Below are 20,115 nucleotides of genomic sequence, written 5' to 3'. Positions count from 1 at the left end.
TTTTTTGGTCCCCGTTTGTCGAGGTTGCTTGTGGTAGGGGGGTGCCACGATGAAACAAAGGCCCTCAGAGACCTTGAAACTATAGTCGGAAGTGGAAGATTGATGTCACAACTTTAGCATTTCTCCCTGTGGTTATGTTTGATTCGGTTGGATGTGACACAATTAAGAAAGCAATTAGATTAAAGCATAATATTACGAAGATTGATGTCACAACTTTAGCATTTCTCCCAGTGGTTATGTTTAATTCGGTTGGATGTGACACAATTAAGAAAGCGATTAGATTAAAGCATTATATTAGTATGAAGGAAGACCTTTAGCATCATACCATGCTTGGCACCAAAAGAATAAATGGGCAACATAATGCTCATTAGCTGGTCAATGATATAAATTTTTTATCTAGGATGTTCTTTTGTGAAATATTTTGGAAATTATAAATGAATTCTTGGTGTGCATTGGTATTGCACGTAGCTCCTACAAGGCCTTCCCACCTCTCTCTTTAAATCAAGACTTATGTCGCTCTCTCTCTTCCTCTTACACGAAACCTTATCAACAAACTTCCCTCCCAGCGACAATAAGTACTTTTAGGCTATCTATCGAGGTTTAAGATTTGTGCTATGGACCGTCTTTGTAGTTTTAAAAAAATAGACTTAATGGGGCAATATCAAATTCTCGGCGTGCGAAAGGGAATAATCTATTGTAAGATAGGAGATCGGATTCGTAAAAAGTATGTAAGTTTTTGTTGTCATTTCCACTGCATTGGGACACCTACATTGCTAAACATCGTGTCTGTAAGATATCATAAAAAAATAAAATTACCCAAAGGCTGACCATTTCTACCGTGTTCACGGACCTTCAAAATTCCATGTTAGAAGGATATACAATGAAACCATTTACCTTTGGTACAAGGAGGTTACAATTACTTGAAACCATATGATGTGAAATCTAATAGCTAGGGTGTGTAGCAAAGTTTGAGAAAAATTCATTTGAATATTGAACTTATTCAATGGAATAAATGCGACCACCAAATTTCACACCCAACGGTCAAGATTAATTGTGACCACCATATACAAACGATAAATGATCTCATTGTATATATTTTCATATGAAAATCTAACATAAAAGAAAGATTTTATTACATTTATATTAAACAAGATTCCTTAACGATGCAAACATGGAAAGAATTGGAACTACAACGTAGCAATGTTTCTAGTGAATTAAGATGTATTTTGTGCCTAAATACACGAAAAACCCAATGGGGTTTTCCAAAATCATTTCAAGCAACTGCAAATTCATTTTTCTCTTATTTGGAGCTCGTAAAAGTGATGCAAATCAGACAAATATTTACTATTTTATAATAGAGAAATTATCCTATAGGACCCTCCCCCACTCATGTATGTAGGATCCCAAATGATCACTATTAAATTTGACATGGATCTTTAAAAAAGTCAAGCCCCACTACCATTTTTAGAGATCCGTGCCAAATTTAATGGTGATCCTTTGGGATCCTACACACATGAGTGGAGGAGGGTCCTATAGGATCATTACTCTTTATAATATGCACTTTTAAAAAGGGGCAAGCTTTTTATGTTTCTGCTACTGCATAAAACTTATATGCTTCCCCCAATCCAACCATCCATTCTGTATGGACGGTTGAGATGACCCAAATCATAATGTCATGTCTTTAAACTATTTTATTTTTATTTTTTTACAAACAATTTTGAGATCAAATTTTGTGTGTCCACTCCTCTCTTACAGTCGCACCTGTAAAAAATATAAAAACATATTCTTAATAAATTAAAATAACCAAAATATCCTTGAAAGTTAAAGTGATATTTTGGTCATCATATTTTATTGATTTGTTTGTTTTAATTTCTTTTTACATGCACCCCATTGAGATTATGGCACGTACAAAATTTTATATTTATACAATTTGTACAAAAAATTAAAAACAATATACCCTGAGGAAGGGTATATATATCAAATGATCAGTGGCTCACTTGATCTAAATTGTATGGATGGATGGGAGGAAGCATATATCTTCTATGCAGTAGGGGGAGTATCGAAACCCTTCCTTTAAATAACATAGTGCAAGTTGGACTATAGTGCTCTAAACGTATATATTTTACGATCCATAATTGTGGAGGTTTAAATGATGAACATGCACGGTTTTAGGTCCTCAATCCATCTCCATTTTCAAGGAGTGGTTGCAGCCTTCTTCAAAGTGCCAAATCCTTTTTTTAGAGTAATTTAGGATACAAAAATAAAATAAAATACAAAATGAGTTAATTTTGAAGAAAATATATGTGGAAGGTTGGTCCCCCGTGATTTTTTATTTTGTTCCATATTGCCATTCGATATGAGAATGTCATCTTTCGATTTTGTTTTTTTTTTTTTTTTTGAGTTTTGTTTGATAGTAGGGCTATGCCCTAAGGTTTAGGGTAGTGCAAAGAGCAGTCCGAAGTCGCCATCCTCGGGCTACATATGTTCTTCTATTAGAACTCAAATTATCCGGTTTAAGGATGGGGACCTTAGAACACATTTGGACAGCCCTAGTGACTCAATAGAGCGGCATGAGGTCCCCATTCTCGGACCACATATGTTATGCTATAATAATAAAAAATAGTAGGTCCGAGGACGGGAAACTCAAATTGTATTTCGACTCAGACGTGCTGTCCAGAGAGCGGTCCAAGGTCCTATCCTCAGACTGCCCTAAATATTAAGTCACTACCCTACTATCGAAATTACTTAAAAAAGAAAATATTTAAAAGTGGTCCTCAAACCAAGGGGCATTATGGGAAAAAGTAAAAAATGGCGGGGAGATCGACATTCCAGGTAATTGTTTATCCGAATTGACCCATTCTATTTTTTATTTTTATTTTGTGTTCGTACATAAATCACTCATTTTCATAATATTTGTAGTACATCATGAATTCATTATTTCTAGTATGCCATGAATATCATGGAAGCTTTTTTTTTTTAGGGTAAGTAATATCATGGTAGCTCTTTCTTAGTTTATATTAGATTGACTGGAATAGTCTAGTTTCTAGGAGATTTTGTGGTTTCCATTAGATAATTTTGTTAAGATAAGTTATTTGTGCTTTCATTTATTGAGATTGTTTGGACCCTATTTTTGTTGGCTGGACCTTGATGGAAGGCAAGGATGACCAAAGTAATGGGTTCCTTTTGATTAGGGCTACAACTTTCGGTAGTGGGGTAGTCATATGGCTATTATATGTCCATTTTGCAAGAACACTGAGGAAATCCGATGTCACATCCTGTTTCATTTCACTTTTTCGCAAGGTGTTTGAAGGTCTTTAGCTTGGCGGTGTGGTAAGAGACTTGTGTTTGGAACTTCGGCCCAGGATACTCTTTGTAGTTAGCTAGTCTTTAGATTCAAATCAGATGAGTTTTTTAATATCTGGATGGCTATCTTCTTCACGATAATCTGGTTTATGTGGAAGGAGCGAAATAGAAGAGTCTTTCGAACTAACACATCAAGAAGAGAGCATGTTATCATTCGATATACTTCACATATAAGGGTCATAGCAGAAGTTAAAGAATGAGCCTTTCATCTATAAGAAAAGGCTCCCAGTAGCAACAGCCAAAATGCCGGATCCCAATCGGATGGTCACTTCTTGAAGCTCGATGTTATGAGCTGAATGTTGATGGTGTGGCCTTGCACAATCCTGGTTTGGTAGGTGGTGGTAGGGTCATAAGAAACAACAATGGTGGATTTGTGGTGGCGTTTACTAAACACTTTGGTTTTGCGTCCAATAATTTTGTAGAATTCTAAGTTCTAGAGGAAAGTATTCTTTTGGCAATTCAAAAGGGTTGCTTCCCAATACAGATAGAAAGGGTTGCTTCCTGATACATATAGAAAGTGACTCATCTCTACTAGTAGATACCATTAAAAATCAACGTCGTGCACCTTGGAGATTACATACGATAGTTGACAATTGTTGTGCAAAGTTATTGCCTCAATTGTCCGCCTGACTTTCTTTCTCTTCTTTTAATATATGATTTGGCGCAATTGCCCTATTATATAGGGTTGTATAATAATGTGTTATTCATTTTCTATTAATGAAAAAATTGGATATGGGGCCTTCTCCCCTATTGACTTACCCAAAAAAAAAAAATTTAATTGAAAAAAAAGACTTTTGTATTGATTTTGAAATCTTTTCTACCTAGTAAAATTGTGCTTTTAAAACCGACGGATCTGGATCAGGAATCATCGATTTGAGTCGGACTCGATAGGCGTGGGTCTAGTTTTGTTGTATTATTATGGTTGATCGACTTTTCACCAGTTTAGGCAATTGGATCGCAAATCTAGATTGATACAATCCAAAAATGACTATGAGATTTAAAACATTGTGGTAAACAAGGGTGTTGTTTGTATAAGGTTGCAACCTTAAACAATCCAATTAAAGTGCACCTCCAAATTTTATCATGACAAGTAATTTTGGTATAAAAAATTCTTAGGATTATTTGAAAATATATTTTATATCTAATTGTAAAATTTTAAACTCCAAAAGTAGTTAAAATCAAGTAGAATCTATAAACATATGAAAATCTTGAAATAAACACTATTTATGGTACTTAAAATTATGTTTGTTATATATTCATGTATTTCATTGTCGATATGATTAATTAGAGGGTTTTTCAACATTAAAATAACTTTTTTTGATGGATTGTCGAGTTGCATCTTTAATTCTACATTTTAAGGTTGCAACCTTATATAAACTTTTTCCAATAAAAATTTATACTTGTCCATGAAAATTTGATCTTTGATTTATTTATTTATTTATTTATCCTCAAAAAAAGGAGAAACCAAAGAGAGAAGTATAAGCTACCATTGATTTTATTTCAAGACAATTCATGCTCACATCGATCCACTATACGCCTACTCATCTAGAATTATATAGATTTTACGTCTTTTTACTGTCATAGTTCTACCCATCTTTCTTGATGGACATATAATTTTCTTCATTCCCTCCAAGTAATTGCTTGCTTTTCCATATAATGGGGATTCGCTCAGAAAATTCCGTTTTTTAATTGGCTGGATGAGGTTTTGAATAAAGTAACCACCTTATACTATACAAGTATACTATATAAGTAAGGTGCATCTCTAAATTTTACTAAAAGATATAGTTGTGGCGTCGAAAATTTTATGGTGATTTAAAAATTTATGTTTAATCTTAATTATGAAATTTAAAATTATAAAAATAGTGCAGATGACGCATATCCATAAACACTTAAAAATCTTGAAAATAATAGTCTAAATAATTTGTTACAAAATGCTCGATATTTAAAACTTAAAATTGTTTTTTTTTTTTTATATTTATTTTTTTTTTTTTTTATATTTATTTTAAAGTTAAGATGATCAATTAAAATATTTTCTAACTTCAAAACACTCGTTTCTATTAGATTTTTTAACTGCACCTTATTTGTATAATATATGAATTACGGCCTCATATAGACGTTTTCCTAATTAATGCGGCCTTTATGTTGTTGTCAGTTTGTCACTTCAATCTCAACATCCCAACTGACCTCTTTAGTTTGGAATCAAAGTTTTGATGTGATCGAATCCAGATCAGTTAAGGAAAATGATAAAAACTAAAAAGTAATTCAAAAGAGGTAAAAGCATGGTGATTCCCATAGCCCTAGACCCGGAAGGCTAAACCACTGAACCTGATCAAAACAAGTTGTTTTCAATCCATATCATTGATTTTTAAAACAATATTACTTCTGGACCCTTTAATCTTTTTTTGACAAGAAAAAACCCTATTTCAAGAAAACCCTTTAATCTTTTTATTCCTTGGCTAGTTTAGCCTCGTACGATGGTGCCATACTGCTTGAGACACCCTCCCATGTCTTTAACCCAGTATTTTAAAAATCGGCTAGTCGAATCGGATTTGTTTAGTTCGATTCGAAAATCGACATAATTCGTGTCGGTTTCGATACAAAATCGAGAACCGTCTGGTTTTAAAGAAGAACCGCCGGTTCTGTCCGGTTCCCTCCCTACACGTGCACGGGACACACACGTGAGGTTACCCTAATAGTTCTACGTAAACATTTTAACCTATATTACATAGGTATTTATATACCCAAGTGGAATACCCATATTTCGATGTAGGATAAGTCCTAAACATCATTAAATGAAAAAAGAATTTAAATATATTCTATTAATCATCAATTTATAATTTCATATAGTGAGGTGGCATGGTGGTTAAGACTTTTGCTACTTCATGTGATGTCTTAAGGTCGAGTCCCCTCGTGGGCGATGTCTCAAAGTTGAGTCCCCTCGTGGGTATTATTTTTTTGTGTTGTATATATTGTATAAATATTTTTTTAAATAATATAAAAAACATAAAGAAATGAAAAATAAAAAAGTTAATTTTTTGTATAGCAGTTAATTTTTGTTGTATATAGTGGTATAATTATTTTTTTAAATAATATGAAAGGCATAAAAATTTAAAACAAAAAAAGTTTATTCTATTTGAAATCTCCATCTTTCTACTAACAATCTCTTTCACTAAATTTTTATAGAAACCTAAAAAATAATTTTTTGAAAAATTGAAGTGTTATTTCCAAAATTTGTACGCATTTTATTAATTTTTACATTGATAACCAAATATTTTATTTTATTTATTAATTTTTACATTATAAATCATGTAATGTACTATTTTTCTTATAGTTGTCAATAATATATTTTAAATTAAATAATATTATAAAATATTTTAAATTTATTATTATTTGTCTAATAAAATAATTATAAAATGTAAACTAATAATTATAATTTTAGTATATAATATTATAATTAGTTAGATTTTAATAATTTTGGATTATAGTTAGTTAGGCTGTTATAATTTCGATTTTTTAGCGGATTAGGGTTTTTCGCCAAAACGAGATTTTAATGGCCATTCTTTCATTGATTAGTCTGCTCTTTATAATAGTCCATGTATAATTATATATTTTATCTATGATAATTCTATGATTTTCCTTTTATGTGATGCAAATTTAATGGTTAACATAAGTTTATACAAGGAAAGAGCATCTCAATATTCACAAATTGATGAAAAAAATGAAAGTTAATAATGTAGTACCTTCATTTCTTATTGGATTTCTAAAAAACAATATTTATATTGAATTTTAATAATTTTTTTTAATTTTTTTGAAGCTTTAATCCGACCGATCCAGTCGATTCTCGATCCGAATCGCCAATTTACCGATCCGGATTGGTTTTTGAGATATCCGATCAGGGTCACCGATCCGCTTTTTAAACAATTGCTTTAACCTATTTTTAAGGGTTTTTTTTAACAGTAATTGATTTTATTAAGGTAATGAAGTGATACCAAAGAAAGAAGAAAGTGGGAAGAAGGAAGAAAATCAAGGGCATTTTTAAGTGGGGTGAAGGACTTTTCTATGGGTGATTCCTTTATACTTTTCAAAAGAGAGATAGCTTCACATAGATACTAGAGAAATAGATGTCAAATTAGAGTTGGGTGAACGAAGTGAAGATGTGTAACTGGAATTTTATGTAATCGTCCTATACCAATGAGGTTGAAGGACAAATTCTATAAGACAACGGTGAGACCAACTTTGCTCTATAGAGTTGAATGTTGGGCGGACAAAAAATAATATACCCATAAAATGAGTGTAATGGAGATGAAGATATTGAGATGGATGAGTGGTAAAATAAGAATGGATATAATTCACAATGAATCCATTTAAGAGAATTTAGGTGTAGCACTAATATGCGATAAAATGAGAGAGATTAGACATAAGTAGTTTAACCATATGTCGTGTCGACCAAACATAACTCTTATTAAAATATGTGAATTAGTTCAAGTAGAAAGACTGAAAACAAGAAGTGCTAAACCCAAAATAACATTATTGATCCAAAAAAACATATGGAAGCAATCCGAAAAGTAGGGACTTTACAATCGAATGGTTGATCGTTTGGGATTGGGTTCGGGGCATCGACATGATTATCTATCGTCTGTGGCCCATTTTCACATGATTATCTGACGCTTGAGGCCCATTTTCGCATGCTTATCTGAAGCCTGTCGCCCATTTGTCACCCACTCGAGCATCGTATACTATGCTCTCGAAGGAGGACACTATGTATCTACGCCCTCATGTGAAACACCTAGAAAGATTATTTTAGTCTAAAATTTTGGGAACGATACGATACAATTACCGCATAATTATTTTCAAAGGAAAAGTTTTGAATTTCGAATTTTATGACACGTAGATCTAATTCTTAAAAAATTGGAGAGTCTCTACTCAATTTTGAGGTATTATTTTTTCTTAGTACTTTGCTTCCAAAACTTAGTACTCAATTTTGAGGTATTATGTTTTTCCTTAGTCTAGGAAGAGTAGTTTATGGGGTGTAGAGATTATATCTCATATATCTAAGAGTGCTAACTGAGGAAGTAAATAGATAGTATACTCCCGCGGGGGTAGGAAATCGTTTTCTTCATCTCGTGCTTTTTGACCGAACATCTCTTTCCGGTATACGTGTCAAAATTTCAGCCATCAAACCACATAAAGTCTCCACGCAACTCACTGCCTCCACATTAGCAGTCCAGTTTTCTAACCTCCCTGTGACAAATTCATACAAAACTCTTCCTCTCAAACATAAAAAACCCTGTAAGATTAGAGATCTTGTTTTTGTCTGTCCAGAACCAAAAAGATCTGTAGCTTTTTTGCTGCCCCTCTTTACTCCAACCGGAACACCAGTCGGGAGACAGTGAAGAGAAAAGCAAAGAAAGGAAGTAAGAAAAAGCCATAAGAGGAGTAAAAGATCAATCAAAATCTCCATTTCTGCTAAAAAATGTCAGGTGGGGTAGGAAGTGCAGTATGCAAAGACATCCCTGAAGAAAACCCATTACCCCAAAAGAATCAGAGGAGCCTATGCTTCCTCTCTTTTAGGCAATTAAACTGTCTTGCCATTGTTGTGATCTTTGCAGCAACTGGTCTGGTAAGTCTTGAGGACATTGCCTTTGTGATCCTCTCTGTCTTTTACATTCTAATCATGTCTAAAGTTGCTTTTCCACAAATGAATTCAACTCCAGAGCCCAGAGTTTTTAGAGAGAACAATAAATTATTCAACTGTTATATTATGGTTGGTGCAATTATAGGGATGATTCTACCAATTGTGTATATTTTTGAGGGGATTTTAGAGGGGGATAAAGAAGGGATCAAAATTGCAGCGCCCCATGTTTTCTTGCTAGCTTTTCAAGTGTTCATGGAAGGATTCACTATTAGGAGGGGTTTTTCATTGCCAATCAGAGCTTTTGTACCCATATTTTACAGCACAAGGAGGGTTTTTACATTGGTGGATTGGGTTAGAGGTGAGATTGTGAAAGAGGGAGAAATGGGATCAATGAGGAGGTTGCAAATAGGGAGGGGGCTTGCAATTGCCAATTTAATGTTTTGGTGCTTCAATCTCTTTGCGTTCTTGCTGCCTGTTTACTTGCCACTGGCTTTCAAGAGGTATTATGGGTATAAGGCCAAAGGCTGATGATCATTCTCTCTCAGTTATTAGTGTTATTCTAACTTAAGGATTCTCTCTCTCACTCTCTATCATTGTAATAATGAAGTTTGCCTCACACTGTTCAATCTTCATCCATGCATATGGACTTAGCATAAGGTTTACATCTAATGATGTATTGTGGTTTGTGGATAAGCCAAAGTGGATATTTTGTATCAAATTTTGTGGAGTTTTAGTTTATGATTAATTGGTGATTATTCATGGTTCTTGGATTATTATTATTTTTTTTGTCTTTTTGGCTAGTATAGTTCTTGTAAATATTGCTTCTATTTACTTCACTGATCATCAGAGACAGGTTGAAAGGGAAATGGAAGTGTTCTAAATAGAGAAAAATAAAAATAGCTGAATGAGAACTTTGCTATTGCCAAAATTATGTTGTGTGTTAAAATGAACATAGGTTGCAGACATAATTCTCATCCATCTATAAATCGATTTTCATAATCTCCCTAGTTTCACATGTAAATGGTCCCATGTATAAAAGTTCCAAAAGGAAAAAAAATGATCTAATTTATAGGACAATTAAGTTGTTTATATTTTTCCGATCATGTATAAAAATATACACAAACACTATGAAAAAATAGTAAAAGGTGACCGTTTACGATTATCTTCCATTCTTATTATTCCCTCGGATTTAATAAAATAGTATTCCATCAAATTTCAGATCCCTTCGTAGTAATCCTTCAAATATTAGTTTTCTTGTAGATGTGTGTTTTATAGTTTTAAAATCCATTCAAATATTAGCTTTCTTGTGGATGTGTGTTTTATAGTTTTAAAATCTATGGATTAGTTTCTACTTTCTAGTTTGTCTTACTACGTCCACTATCCTACCTAACAACTAGGGCTGGGTCCTAATTAGGGCTGGAAATGGACCCAGAGGCCCGGCCTGGACCGGAAAAATTAGCCGGGCCTGGGCCTGTGCCTGCCTGGTTCACCCCTGCCGTTGGCTCTCTTTTTTTTATGTTTTCTTTTACTTTTGTTTTATTTGTTTTTGGCCTAGCCCAGTAACGGTTAGGGCTAGCACCGGGCTAGTATTGGCCCTAGGGAACAAGGACCGGGCAGGACCGGGCCTTCATAACAACCTAGAAAAAGGCCATCATCTCTCTTGTGTGTCAGCTTTCTTTCCTGTGGGCCACAAACTGAAATTTACGAAGTTCCTTTCCATGGATAAACAGAGAGCTCATTAAAAATAGTGGAATACTAAGAAAATACTGAAGTTAATTTTCAGGAAGGTATCAGAGGTATTTAAATTTCCTAATTTAGCTTGGTTTTATTTTACAATAATCATATTATCTCTCTCTTTATAGGGTATTGTTAGGCAAAAGTTCTTGTATGTCTGTGGACCTGTGTCAATCCTGATTTTCAAGGGTTGAGAGCCATGAAAAGGTCCCCAATTGCTGCAAATTCAGTTATGCCTCAAATCTGTGAATTTGGAGCTCAGAACACAATACAAATCTGATGTTATTCGAATAATTGAATTGAGTGTCCCAAAGGAGGGGCAGGTTTTATGTGTACTAATGCTATGAGTAACATGATCTACAATGAAATTAGAATATATAGCTTCTCCTTCAACATCACATGCCACTGTATGAGTCAAAAAATTGCAGGAAAACTTAGAGATGGTATGATATGACACAAAACTTGGGACTGTGTTTGTTAGAATATGACACCACAAGGTTTGAAAAGGATTCCAACCATCCCCGTTAGTGGGACACATGATTGATAAATAGTCACAAATTCCCATGAGCATATAGTCATCACTCAGGAGCAGATAGTCCCGACTCATGACACATACCACGAGCAGAGAGTCGTGATTTCAGGCCCTTAATGTCTCTGTCCTCGTAGACTATTTGCTATGTCCTTGTAGACTATTTGCCCCCGGGGGAGTGTCATGGCTCTTTGCTCGTGGGATATATGTCACGAATATTTGCTCATTAGAATAAGTTTTATGACTATTTCTCAATCATATGTCCCACATAATGATATTTATTGTCTGTCTTTTCATTAACTGTGATGCTTGGAATCCTTGTGGTCCCATACTATAACAAAACACAATTACAAAGTTGTCATATGATACCATCTTAAGTTGTCATATGATACTATCTCTAAGTTTTACAGTAATTTTTTGACCCAGTCTCCTGAGATGCAGAACAACAAGCTATATATTCCGATTTTGTTGTCGATCATGTTACTCATATCCTATCTTACTACATATAAAAACTGCCCCTCCTTAGAGCTTGAAGATATATGCTGATGTTTGAGTTACCCGCCCAATCAACATCTCTATACCCTCTTAATCGCATTACACCTCCCTGAAAAGCCAGCATGTAGTTTGAGATCAGCTGGGGATATGTGTGCGCCATTCTATAAGAGGACCATATATTTTCTCTAATACAATAATTCAGACTATTTTTCTGAAAACCCAACTGATGAGGTTTAGGCCGAAAAAATAATTTCCCTCAGGCAAATATTCAGTAAAACCGACCCTAAATAATTGAAATAAAACTTAGATGACGATGATAATATTAATATCTAAAAAATTATTCATAAGTTAATACCCAAGACGCCTAGAGATAAGTTAATACCCAAGACACCTAGAGAGCTGAAAGTGATGCATACCTGCTCTCTTATCTTAATTCTTATGTCAAGTGGATTATTTGCCAAAAGCCTATGGACCAGTCTCATAGCTTGGGGCTTACACTTTCTCTTTTTAATGGTTTAATCTTTCTTGGTCTTTCAAGTCTTTTTCTAATACTTTTTTTGCCTTAGATTGTCTTCCAAGTAAGTGCATTACCTATTCATTTTGTTTAAGATAAAAATAGGGGAGCCAAGGCACACATTTCTCCTTCAAAATGCCACAGACTTTGACTTCAAATTTTAAACAAAACTTCCACAGGTTGATGATGAATTTATATTAAATAGATTTGGAACTTGAAGGACATATAACTGTAAACTTCATTTTTAAACCTTTCATTTCAATTCTTTCAATATCAGATCTGCACTCTTTGTTGGACTTCATAAACATAAATAAAAGGAAAAAATGCATCTAAATTGACTTGAGATTTATTTCAGATTCTAAAATATGAACATACATTTCTTGGCTTTTTGGATAGGAAGGCTTTTGAATAAGAACTTATTTAATATTTTCCCTGTAAAACAGTCCATGAGACCAGCTGGTTGCGTAACCCCAAGAACAATAGCCACACCAAACCTTCTTATGTAACAGGAAAACGTTTTACAACACTGGAAGCAAATTTCTCACATAAAGAGCTTCTCTTTTGAAAAGTTCAGGATGTTTGGGGTGGGAGATTCAGACCAAAGACATCATGTGGTGGTGTTCCCACTCATGGCTCAGGGCCACATGTTACCCATGATCGACCTCGCCCGGATGCTCGCAAAGCGTGGGCTTGCTGTCAGCATCGTTACCACACCACTCAATGCTTCCCGCATCCGTTCGATCCTGGACAGGGCAGCTGCGTCGGGCCACAGGATGCAAATCCTTGAGATTGAGTTCCCCTGTATGGAAGCAGGCTTGCCTGAGGGGTGCGAGAATTTAGACAGTCTCCCATCGACCCATTTGCTGATGAACTTTTTCGAGGCCACAAAGATGCTGCGAGACCCCTTTGAGAAGCTCATCAGACAGACTAAGAATCCTCTCTGTATCATCTCTGACACGTTTCTCCCATGGACAGCCGAGGCGGCGCAAGCCTTGGGCATCCCAAGGCTTGCTTTCCATAGCTCCAATTGCTTCAGCCAGTGCTGCTGGCACAGCCTATATGTACACCAACCTCAAAAGAGGGTGGGCTCAGACACGGAGCCCTTTGTGTTACCCGGCCTTTCGGATGAAATAACAGTCACGAAAGCCCAGCTGCCTGAGCATTCAAAGGAGAACATAGCATGGATCGTTTCCGGGCTCGGCAAAGTTCTCGAAGAGATGCAGAAAGCTGATGCCCAGAGTTACGGCACGGTTGTGAACAGCTTCCATGAGCTGGAGCCCAGATATGTCGACTACTACATAAATGTGATGGGAAGGAAGGCATGGCCCATCGGCCCGGTGTCACTCTATAATCGAGACCAGGCAGACAAAGCAGAGCGGGGAATGAAGGCCTCCATCGACGAAAGAGTGTGCCTGAGCTGGCTCGACTCACAGAAGCAGGGTTCTGTTTTGTATGTGTGCTTTGGCAGCATCAGCCATTTCAACCCAGCCCAACTGGTGGAGATCGCACTTGGGCTAGAGGCCTCCAGGCGGCCCTTCATCTGGGTGGTGAAGGGGGATGCCCAGCAGGTGGACCAATGGCTGCCTGAGGGGTTCGAGGAGCGCGTGCAGGGCAGGGGAATGATAATCAGGGGGTGGGCGCCGCAGCTCTTGATCCTGTCGCACGCAGCAACCGGGGGGTTCCTGACACATTGCGGTTGGAATTCGGTACTGGAGGGCTTGAGCGTTGGGCTGCCGCTTGCTGCCTGGCCAATGTTCGCGGAGCAGCCCTTGAATGCAAGGTTGGTGGTGGATGTGCTGAAAACAGGGGTCGAAATTTCAAAAGACGACCCCAATGGACTGGTTCGGAAAGAGGAGATACATAGAGCCTTGTGTGAGGTGATGAGCAACAGTGAGATGAGGGATAGGGCCATGAAGGTGGGGGAGATGGCAGGAAAGGCAGTGGAAGAGGGGGGCTCCTCTCATCTCAGCCTCTCCCTCCTCATTGAGGAATTAGTGAGTTACAATAACAGGAAGCAATGAAACATGGGGCGGTTCTCCTTATGTTCGATGCATGCACCTGCGGGAACACTGCTTAGTAGCAATATGTGCTTCCTGGTGTATCGCGAGCGTCTTTTCTTACAAGTCTTTTATGAATTTTATTGCCATGTAAGATAGTGTACCATCTTTACAATTGTCACTTGGGTCCGGGTTTTGTCCTGTGACGTCGTGCTCCAGCAGGAGCTCATTGTATATTTACTCCCTCATTAAAAAACTTATTTAAGATTATCTTTTTTTGAGTTTTAAAATTTGTGATCCACTCTAGACTCTGAAGTCATCAGATAAGTATTTTCTAAAATAATTTGAATTTTTAGTTTTTTCACTTAAAATTTGATTCTCTATGCAATTATGTAACATTATTTTCTAATTGGAATACCGAGTTATGGGTGGCAATGAAGAGTTACTTCCCCAAACTTGTGATCCTAAAATAAAAATATTTCCAAATTTAAATTTTATCAAAGGGGTGAATGGAGGATTTGCTCTTGCGGGAGCATACACTCTTTTGACTATATGTAAAGGTGGTCTATAGATCTTAGATCTAACACTGTCTAAGATTATGGGTGCTAATGGAGAGTATGGATTCGGCCATGGGCCGAGCCCCAAATAGCCGATCTTAAATAAAAATCTTAAGAGTATGAAAAATATGTTTGAAGTAAAAATAAACAAAATACATCTAAATGAGGTTGAAAAGGTTGTAAAAAATCAATTTTCAAAAAACAATTTGTGACTATGGGTACTTTTAGAAATAACCCAAAAAGAAAGGAAAATGTAAAAATAAGAATTCACGGCCAAAAAACCTATCCTATTTTCGCCAAAATGATAGAAAATATAAAAAAACATATTACAAATAAATTTCTTATTTTTTTTTGAATTTTTATATTTTTACAATTTTTTTTTAAACATCCTCAAGCTTGACTGCCAAACTCGCAAGTGTGGCAAGCCCGAGTTAGTTGAATGCTGGTCTCAGATACGCGAATGAGCGACAATCCTAACTCATTAACATGTCACAGAGGAAAAAATCATTGTGTTACAGGGAAAAAAGCCAAAAACCATTGAGACAATTGCAATGTCTCTCTCTTTTGGGTGAATATATTTTTGCTTTTATTCGATTACCAGACAAACATCATCAGGCTTTCTTTTGTGAAAAGAATACCTCTTTAAAGAATATAGAACATAACTGTTAATGAAAGAAAAATATGATAAATGTCGTATCTACATGAAGGTTTTGGTTGGATTTGAGATCCACAATATGGGTCTTGTAGCATCAAAATATCCGCAAGAAAAAGCATCGTTCGATCAAAATGAAAGGGATACTAATTCAAGGAGGAAGGATAAATAGGTTTTATTTTCAATTTATAAATGTGGGCTTCTGAGAAAATTGTCGAAGGAAATTTATAGGATTATTGTCATCGTAGTCTTTCCTCAACTTTATGGGATATTTTACAACCGGCTACAAAGAGGTTGACAAGGTAAGAAAGGTTTGTTTGTAATCATATTTTGGACAATTTTTCATGCCAGTCTTTTTTAATTTCCTGTGATTGATTTCTTAATAGCAGCAACTCGTCGAAGGCTTCAACTATTAGATTATATACCTATAGATACAGTATCGACTCGGCCACAGAACTCGGGCCTTGATCGAAACGAGTTATTCAGACGAGTCCGAATAATTTGCCATGAGTCCAGCTTTATTATTATTTTTTATAATAAAGATAAAATAATGGTTATATATCACAAGCACCATCTTTATTATGTACGTCATAAAATGGTGCGCTGGTTAGCATGCTCTGTTTTTATGGACCTTGCTCAGGCTTTAACTTTTTGGAACTTAAAAAATGATAACTTTTTTAAAAGTAGTGTGCGACAAATCGATGCCTTAAGTTAAAGTCTTGCTGGCGCTTCAACTTTTTGGAACTTAAAATTTGATTTTTTTGAAAGTAGTGTACAACAGTATATTATTATGCAATACTGATTAGAAAGACTTCACAGCGCATTTGACTTAAATTTGAGCTGTTAAGTTAATTGAACAAAAAAATGCATCTAACTCGCCCAAAGCTCGCCTCCCTTATAGGGTAAAGCTGAGTTACTCGGCCAAGTCCAAGTAGCTTTGGCCGAGTTTTAAAACGCTGCATAGAAAAATATCTCCAATTAATGTGAAATTTGGTTTGAAGCCTATGACTTGATTTGTTTTTAAAGATTTACATGTTGGTTTATGTGGCCATTAAAGACGTTTGTGGAGCTCGTATAAAATATTTTATATTGTGAAACATAAATTCAGTGGGAGTATGGTCATCTTGTGGACCATACTAGATAAATGTTATTTGCTGATACTCGAATTTGATTCGATGTGTTAGGTCAGTCGAGTTGAAAAACCAAAGGTACTTAGGCATAAAGTTAAATCGATGAGAGTTCATTGGGTTATCCCTTGATGATGATGAAGTTGCCCGGATAATGGAGCTGAGGGATTGCATGACCCTTGTGTGTGATGGTAGGCTTTTAGAAACCAGGTCAAAACCTCATCCCTGAACAATCACACCGCATATACATAGATAAATCTATCTTAATAGCAATCCACCATTGAGGATGAAACATGTAAATGTGCGAGTAATTACTCCTATACACTATGGAGCCGTGATTACATAATGGTTTGGAGGGCTATAGTTTTGTTTCTATGGGAGAACTTGTAATCCATAAACTGGCATTATGTCACCTAACCTATTGGCTGACTTTGGTGGCCCGATCATGAACCCATGCAATGGACTGTGGGTCATAGGAATCGCTGAGTTAGTTTGATAAAGTTAGTGTGCATCGTGGTCCACAATTAGAGGTGGAATGCTCCAGTATATTCATAGTTCCTAGACCTATTCGGATCCGATTTCCATCAAAATTAATTAGTTTTAATTAATTTTTTGTCATATAATTTTTATAATGATTATTTGAATTTTTTGTAATTCTCTAGATATTTTATTTTCATCATTTAGATTTATAATATAAGAGAAAATCAATTCCTAATATTTTAAATAAACTAAGAAAAATAAATTCTATTTTAATTTCTAAAATTAAATTAAGTGTTTACTAAAAATATGCGGGACCCTCCATATGGTATTGTCGCCCATTTAATCACCTGGTAGAATTGATTGGGGCCCATCAAGGGCCACCCAGGGTGGCATGCCCCACCCATAAGAGCTTGCTTACTAAATGCTATGAGAAACCTCCATACTAGGTGGCTTGCTATTTTTTTATGAAGCCGTCATGTATTAGGAATCAATGTAATGAAATTTAATATGTGTTGTGAATCAACATATTTTGATTGATCAAGATTGAATGAATAAGAAATGAATATCCATTAAAAGAAAAAGTAAAAATATATTTTTTTTATTTAAAATTTTGATGGGAATAGGTTTAAGAAATGAAAGATAAAGTTCTAGCATCTCCATTTGAATATTGATAGTGGATTTAAGGAATGATGGATGATTCACATCTCTCACCCCATAAATCTCCTTATATCAATGATTTAGATTTGATCTCACTAAATATGACAAATCCTAAAACATAGAAAACCTATAAATAGGCTCTTTCTCCCATAATTCTATACACATATCCTCTTCTCTCTTCTCTGTAAAAGCTCTCTCTAAGCTTTACTTTTCTCTCTCTAAGGACCATGCCCCACCTAGGCCTCTCTCTCTCATTAGTTGGTTGCAAAGGGGACACGCTCCATACAAGGAAAGCTCTCTCTCCCTCTCTCTCTCATAGAAAAGGTAGAACAAGGGGGCATGCCCCACCTAGAAGATTTATCTCTCTCTCATCTCTCTAACTTTTAGCCAAGAGGACTTAGGTAGGTTAAGGCATTGAGGCCTTAACACTTTGATTCTAGATCGAGTTTCATATGCTTTTGAGAAGGTTTTATCACACTTAGTAGAATTAAGAGACCGATCATTGATCCGGAGCACCATTAGAAGGAGGAGACTCGATGTGGGGTGTAATAAGTCCGATTGAGGTAATCTTCAGCAACTTTACTTGCTTTATTTTATTTTTATGTTGTACTCTTCTATTCCTATAAAGCAATATGTCAAATTTTAATTTATGAATAAAAAAGTTGTATTTAAGTGGTAGCAAGTGAGAACCGGTTTTTGTTTGTTTGCTAAAGATATCTTTTATTGTACTTTTAACCATTGTGAGTGATCTAGTTGGTGGAAAATAAAAGAACAAAAAACGTGAAAATTTACATACCCCGTGCTAGATCACATAGGTCTACTTTCAGTACTATTATAATATCATGTTATGCTTATTTACACCATATCTATAGATAATATGCCTTTGAACAAAATAGCCAATTTTCTTTAATATGACATTCGTAAGTCGTACTGGTACCATCTACTTGAAATAGTTATTGACAACCAACCGGCTCTATCAAGACATTGAAGTAGTTGTTGACAACCAATACATAAACATGGCTGCTTGATGATAGCGGTTGAATTTGCTCAGTAACATCCATTCCCTATTCAAAGTTCCAGGTATCAGGTGTAATGGTTCGAATTTTTAGTGAAATAGTTTACTGTGAATTTGACAACACCGACTTCGTCTTGCATGATTCCTAAAATCAGCTACCTGAGATAAACAAAGTGCCTAGGCATTTAAGCTTTACATGCAATTCAGATTTGGACTTATGCATTTAAGCCTCGTAGCCGACCCCAAATAATTCAGAAAAGCTCTTGTGGTGATGATGTAATTCAAGTTTGAACGGATGCATCTTATATATATCAATATGGACCATCAATGGACCTCCTATATAAATTACCATTGAGGTACGGTCACTTGCCTCCTTTGCTATCATGTTGCAGTTTTACCAAGTTGTACATAATCAATCAATGGTTGATGCAGATCATATGTTGTTACTTCGAAGCAGGTCTTTGTCACACAGTCCACTCCCTGCCTTCTAGAGTGTCAAAGATGGAACTATGGATGGATGATAGTGTCTGATAAATCTTTGAGAGAAAATGAATAAAACTTTTCGGGAAATTAGTAGATTGTCCTCTTCTTCTTCTTCTTCTGTTCTTTTTTTTTTTTTTTTTTTTTTTTTTAAAAAAAAAAAGAAAAATTTCAAACAATTGTGCATATTATATGTTTTGCACTTAAGTGCCTTTTTTATATTGAATATTATTTTTTAATTTTATTATATTTTGTTACACATACGCTTAAAGTTAAAATTTTGGGCATCCATACTTTTTGTTATGATGCGCATGTAAAAAAACAGCAGCGCTCAAAAATTTTAAAAAGTTAGAGGTATTGTGGTTATTTTATTATTTCAAAATATTTTTAGGTGTTTTTTTTTACAAATTTGAGATGGATAAGTATCAATTCTCTAAATTTGAGCTCATTTTTATATACAAAAGTGAAAATAAAATTAAAATATAATATAAACTCGCAAAAGTGGGACTTGAGCATATAATATAAATTATATTTTATACGTAACTACTTTTAAATTTTGATAATAAAATGAATTCATAAATTCCACGATTTTTTTTTATTTTTTAGAAGAACTCAATGGAAGAGGAGAAGTATTAACCGTTATTAATATTGCAGGCCTGGTCCTGATACTACTTACACCACTTTGACTTGTAAATTATCCCCAAAGAGAGGTCATCAATGGAAAACAATTCATGGTAGAAAAAGGGTAAATAGTTATTGCATATACCTATAAAAGGGAAGATCCCTCTAAAAGTATCTCAATACCAACAGTTTGGGTAAGGTATTAGCTTCTTTGTTTTTTCAAAGGAATTGGTTAATGTAATTGTTGTGTTCATTCCTC

The 20,115-nt window shown here is 35.2% G+C and overlaps 2 protein-coding genes across 2 annotated transcripts; both read left to right on the top strand.

The window, feature by feature from the left end:
• The first annotated feature begins 8,669 nt into the window (after nucleotides 1-8,669).
• Nucleotides 8,670-9,757, top strand: LOC18422858 (uncharacterized). The gene has a single exon (XM_006827526.4). It carries the CDS (start codon nucleotides 8,837-8,839, stop codon nucleotides 9,524-9,526), a length of 690 nt encoding a protein of 229 aa, XP_006827589.4. The 5' UTR covers nucleotides 8,670-8,836; the 3' UTR covers nucleotides 9,527-9,757.
• Nucleotides 8,937-14,557, top strand: LOC148781420 (scopoletin glucosyltransferase-like). Its single transcript, XM_088871301.1, has one exon. It carries the CDS (start codon nucleotides 12,846-12,848, stop codon nucleotides 14,289-14,291), a length of 1,446 nt encoding a protein of 481 aa, XP_088727427.1. The 5' UTR covers nucleotides 8,937-12,845; the 3' UTR covers nucleotides 14,292-14,557.
• Nucleotides 14,558-20,115: the final 5,558 nt, after the last annotated feature.

The sequence above is a fragment of the Amborella trichopoda genome, chromosome 7, assembly GCF_054954075.1.
Source record: "Amborella trichopoda isolate Santa Cruz 75 chromosome 7, AtrichopodaSantaCruz75HAP2 v2.0, whole genome shotgun sequence".
NCBI classification, from domain to species: domain Eukaryota; kingdom Viridiplantae; phylum Streptophyta; class Magnoliopsida; order Amborellales; family Amborellaceae; genus Amborella; species Amborella trichopoda.
Note: the sequence above shows the minus strand (reverse complement) of the source record. Positions and strands in the feature narration are given on the sequence as shown.

Coding starts and splice junctions, on each gene's coding strand:
- LOC18422858 (XM_006827526.4), top strand. CDS start 8,837: ATGTCAGGTGGGGTAGGAAGTGCAGTATGCAAAGACATCCCTGAAGAA.
- LOC148781420 (XM_088871301.1), top strand. CDS start 12,846: ATGTTTGGGGTGGGAGATTCAGACCAAAGACATCATGTGGTGGTGTTC.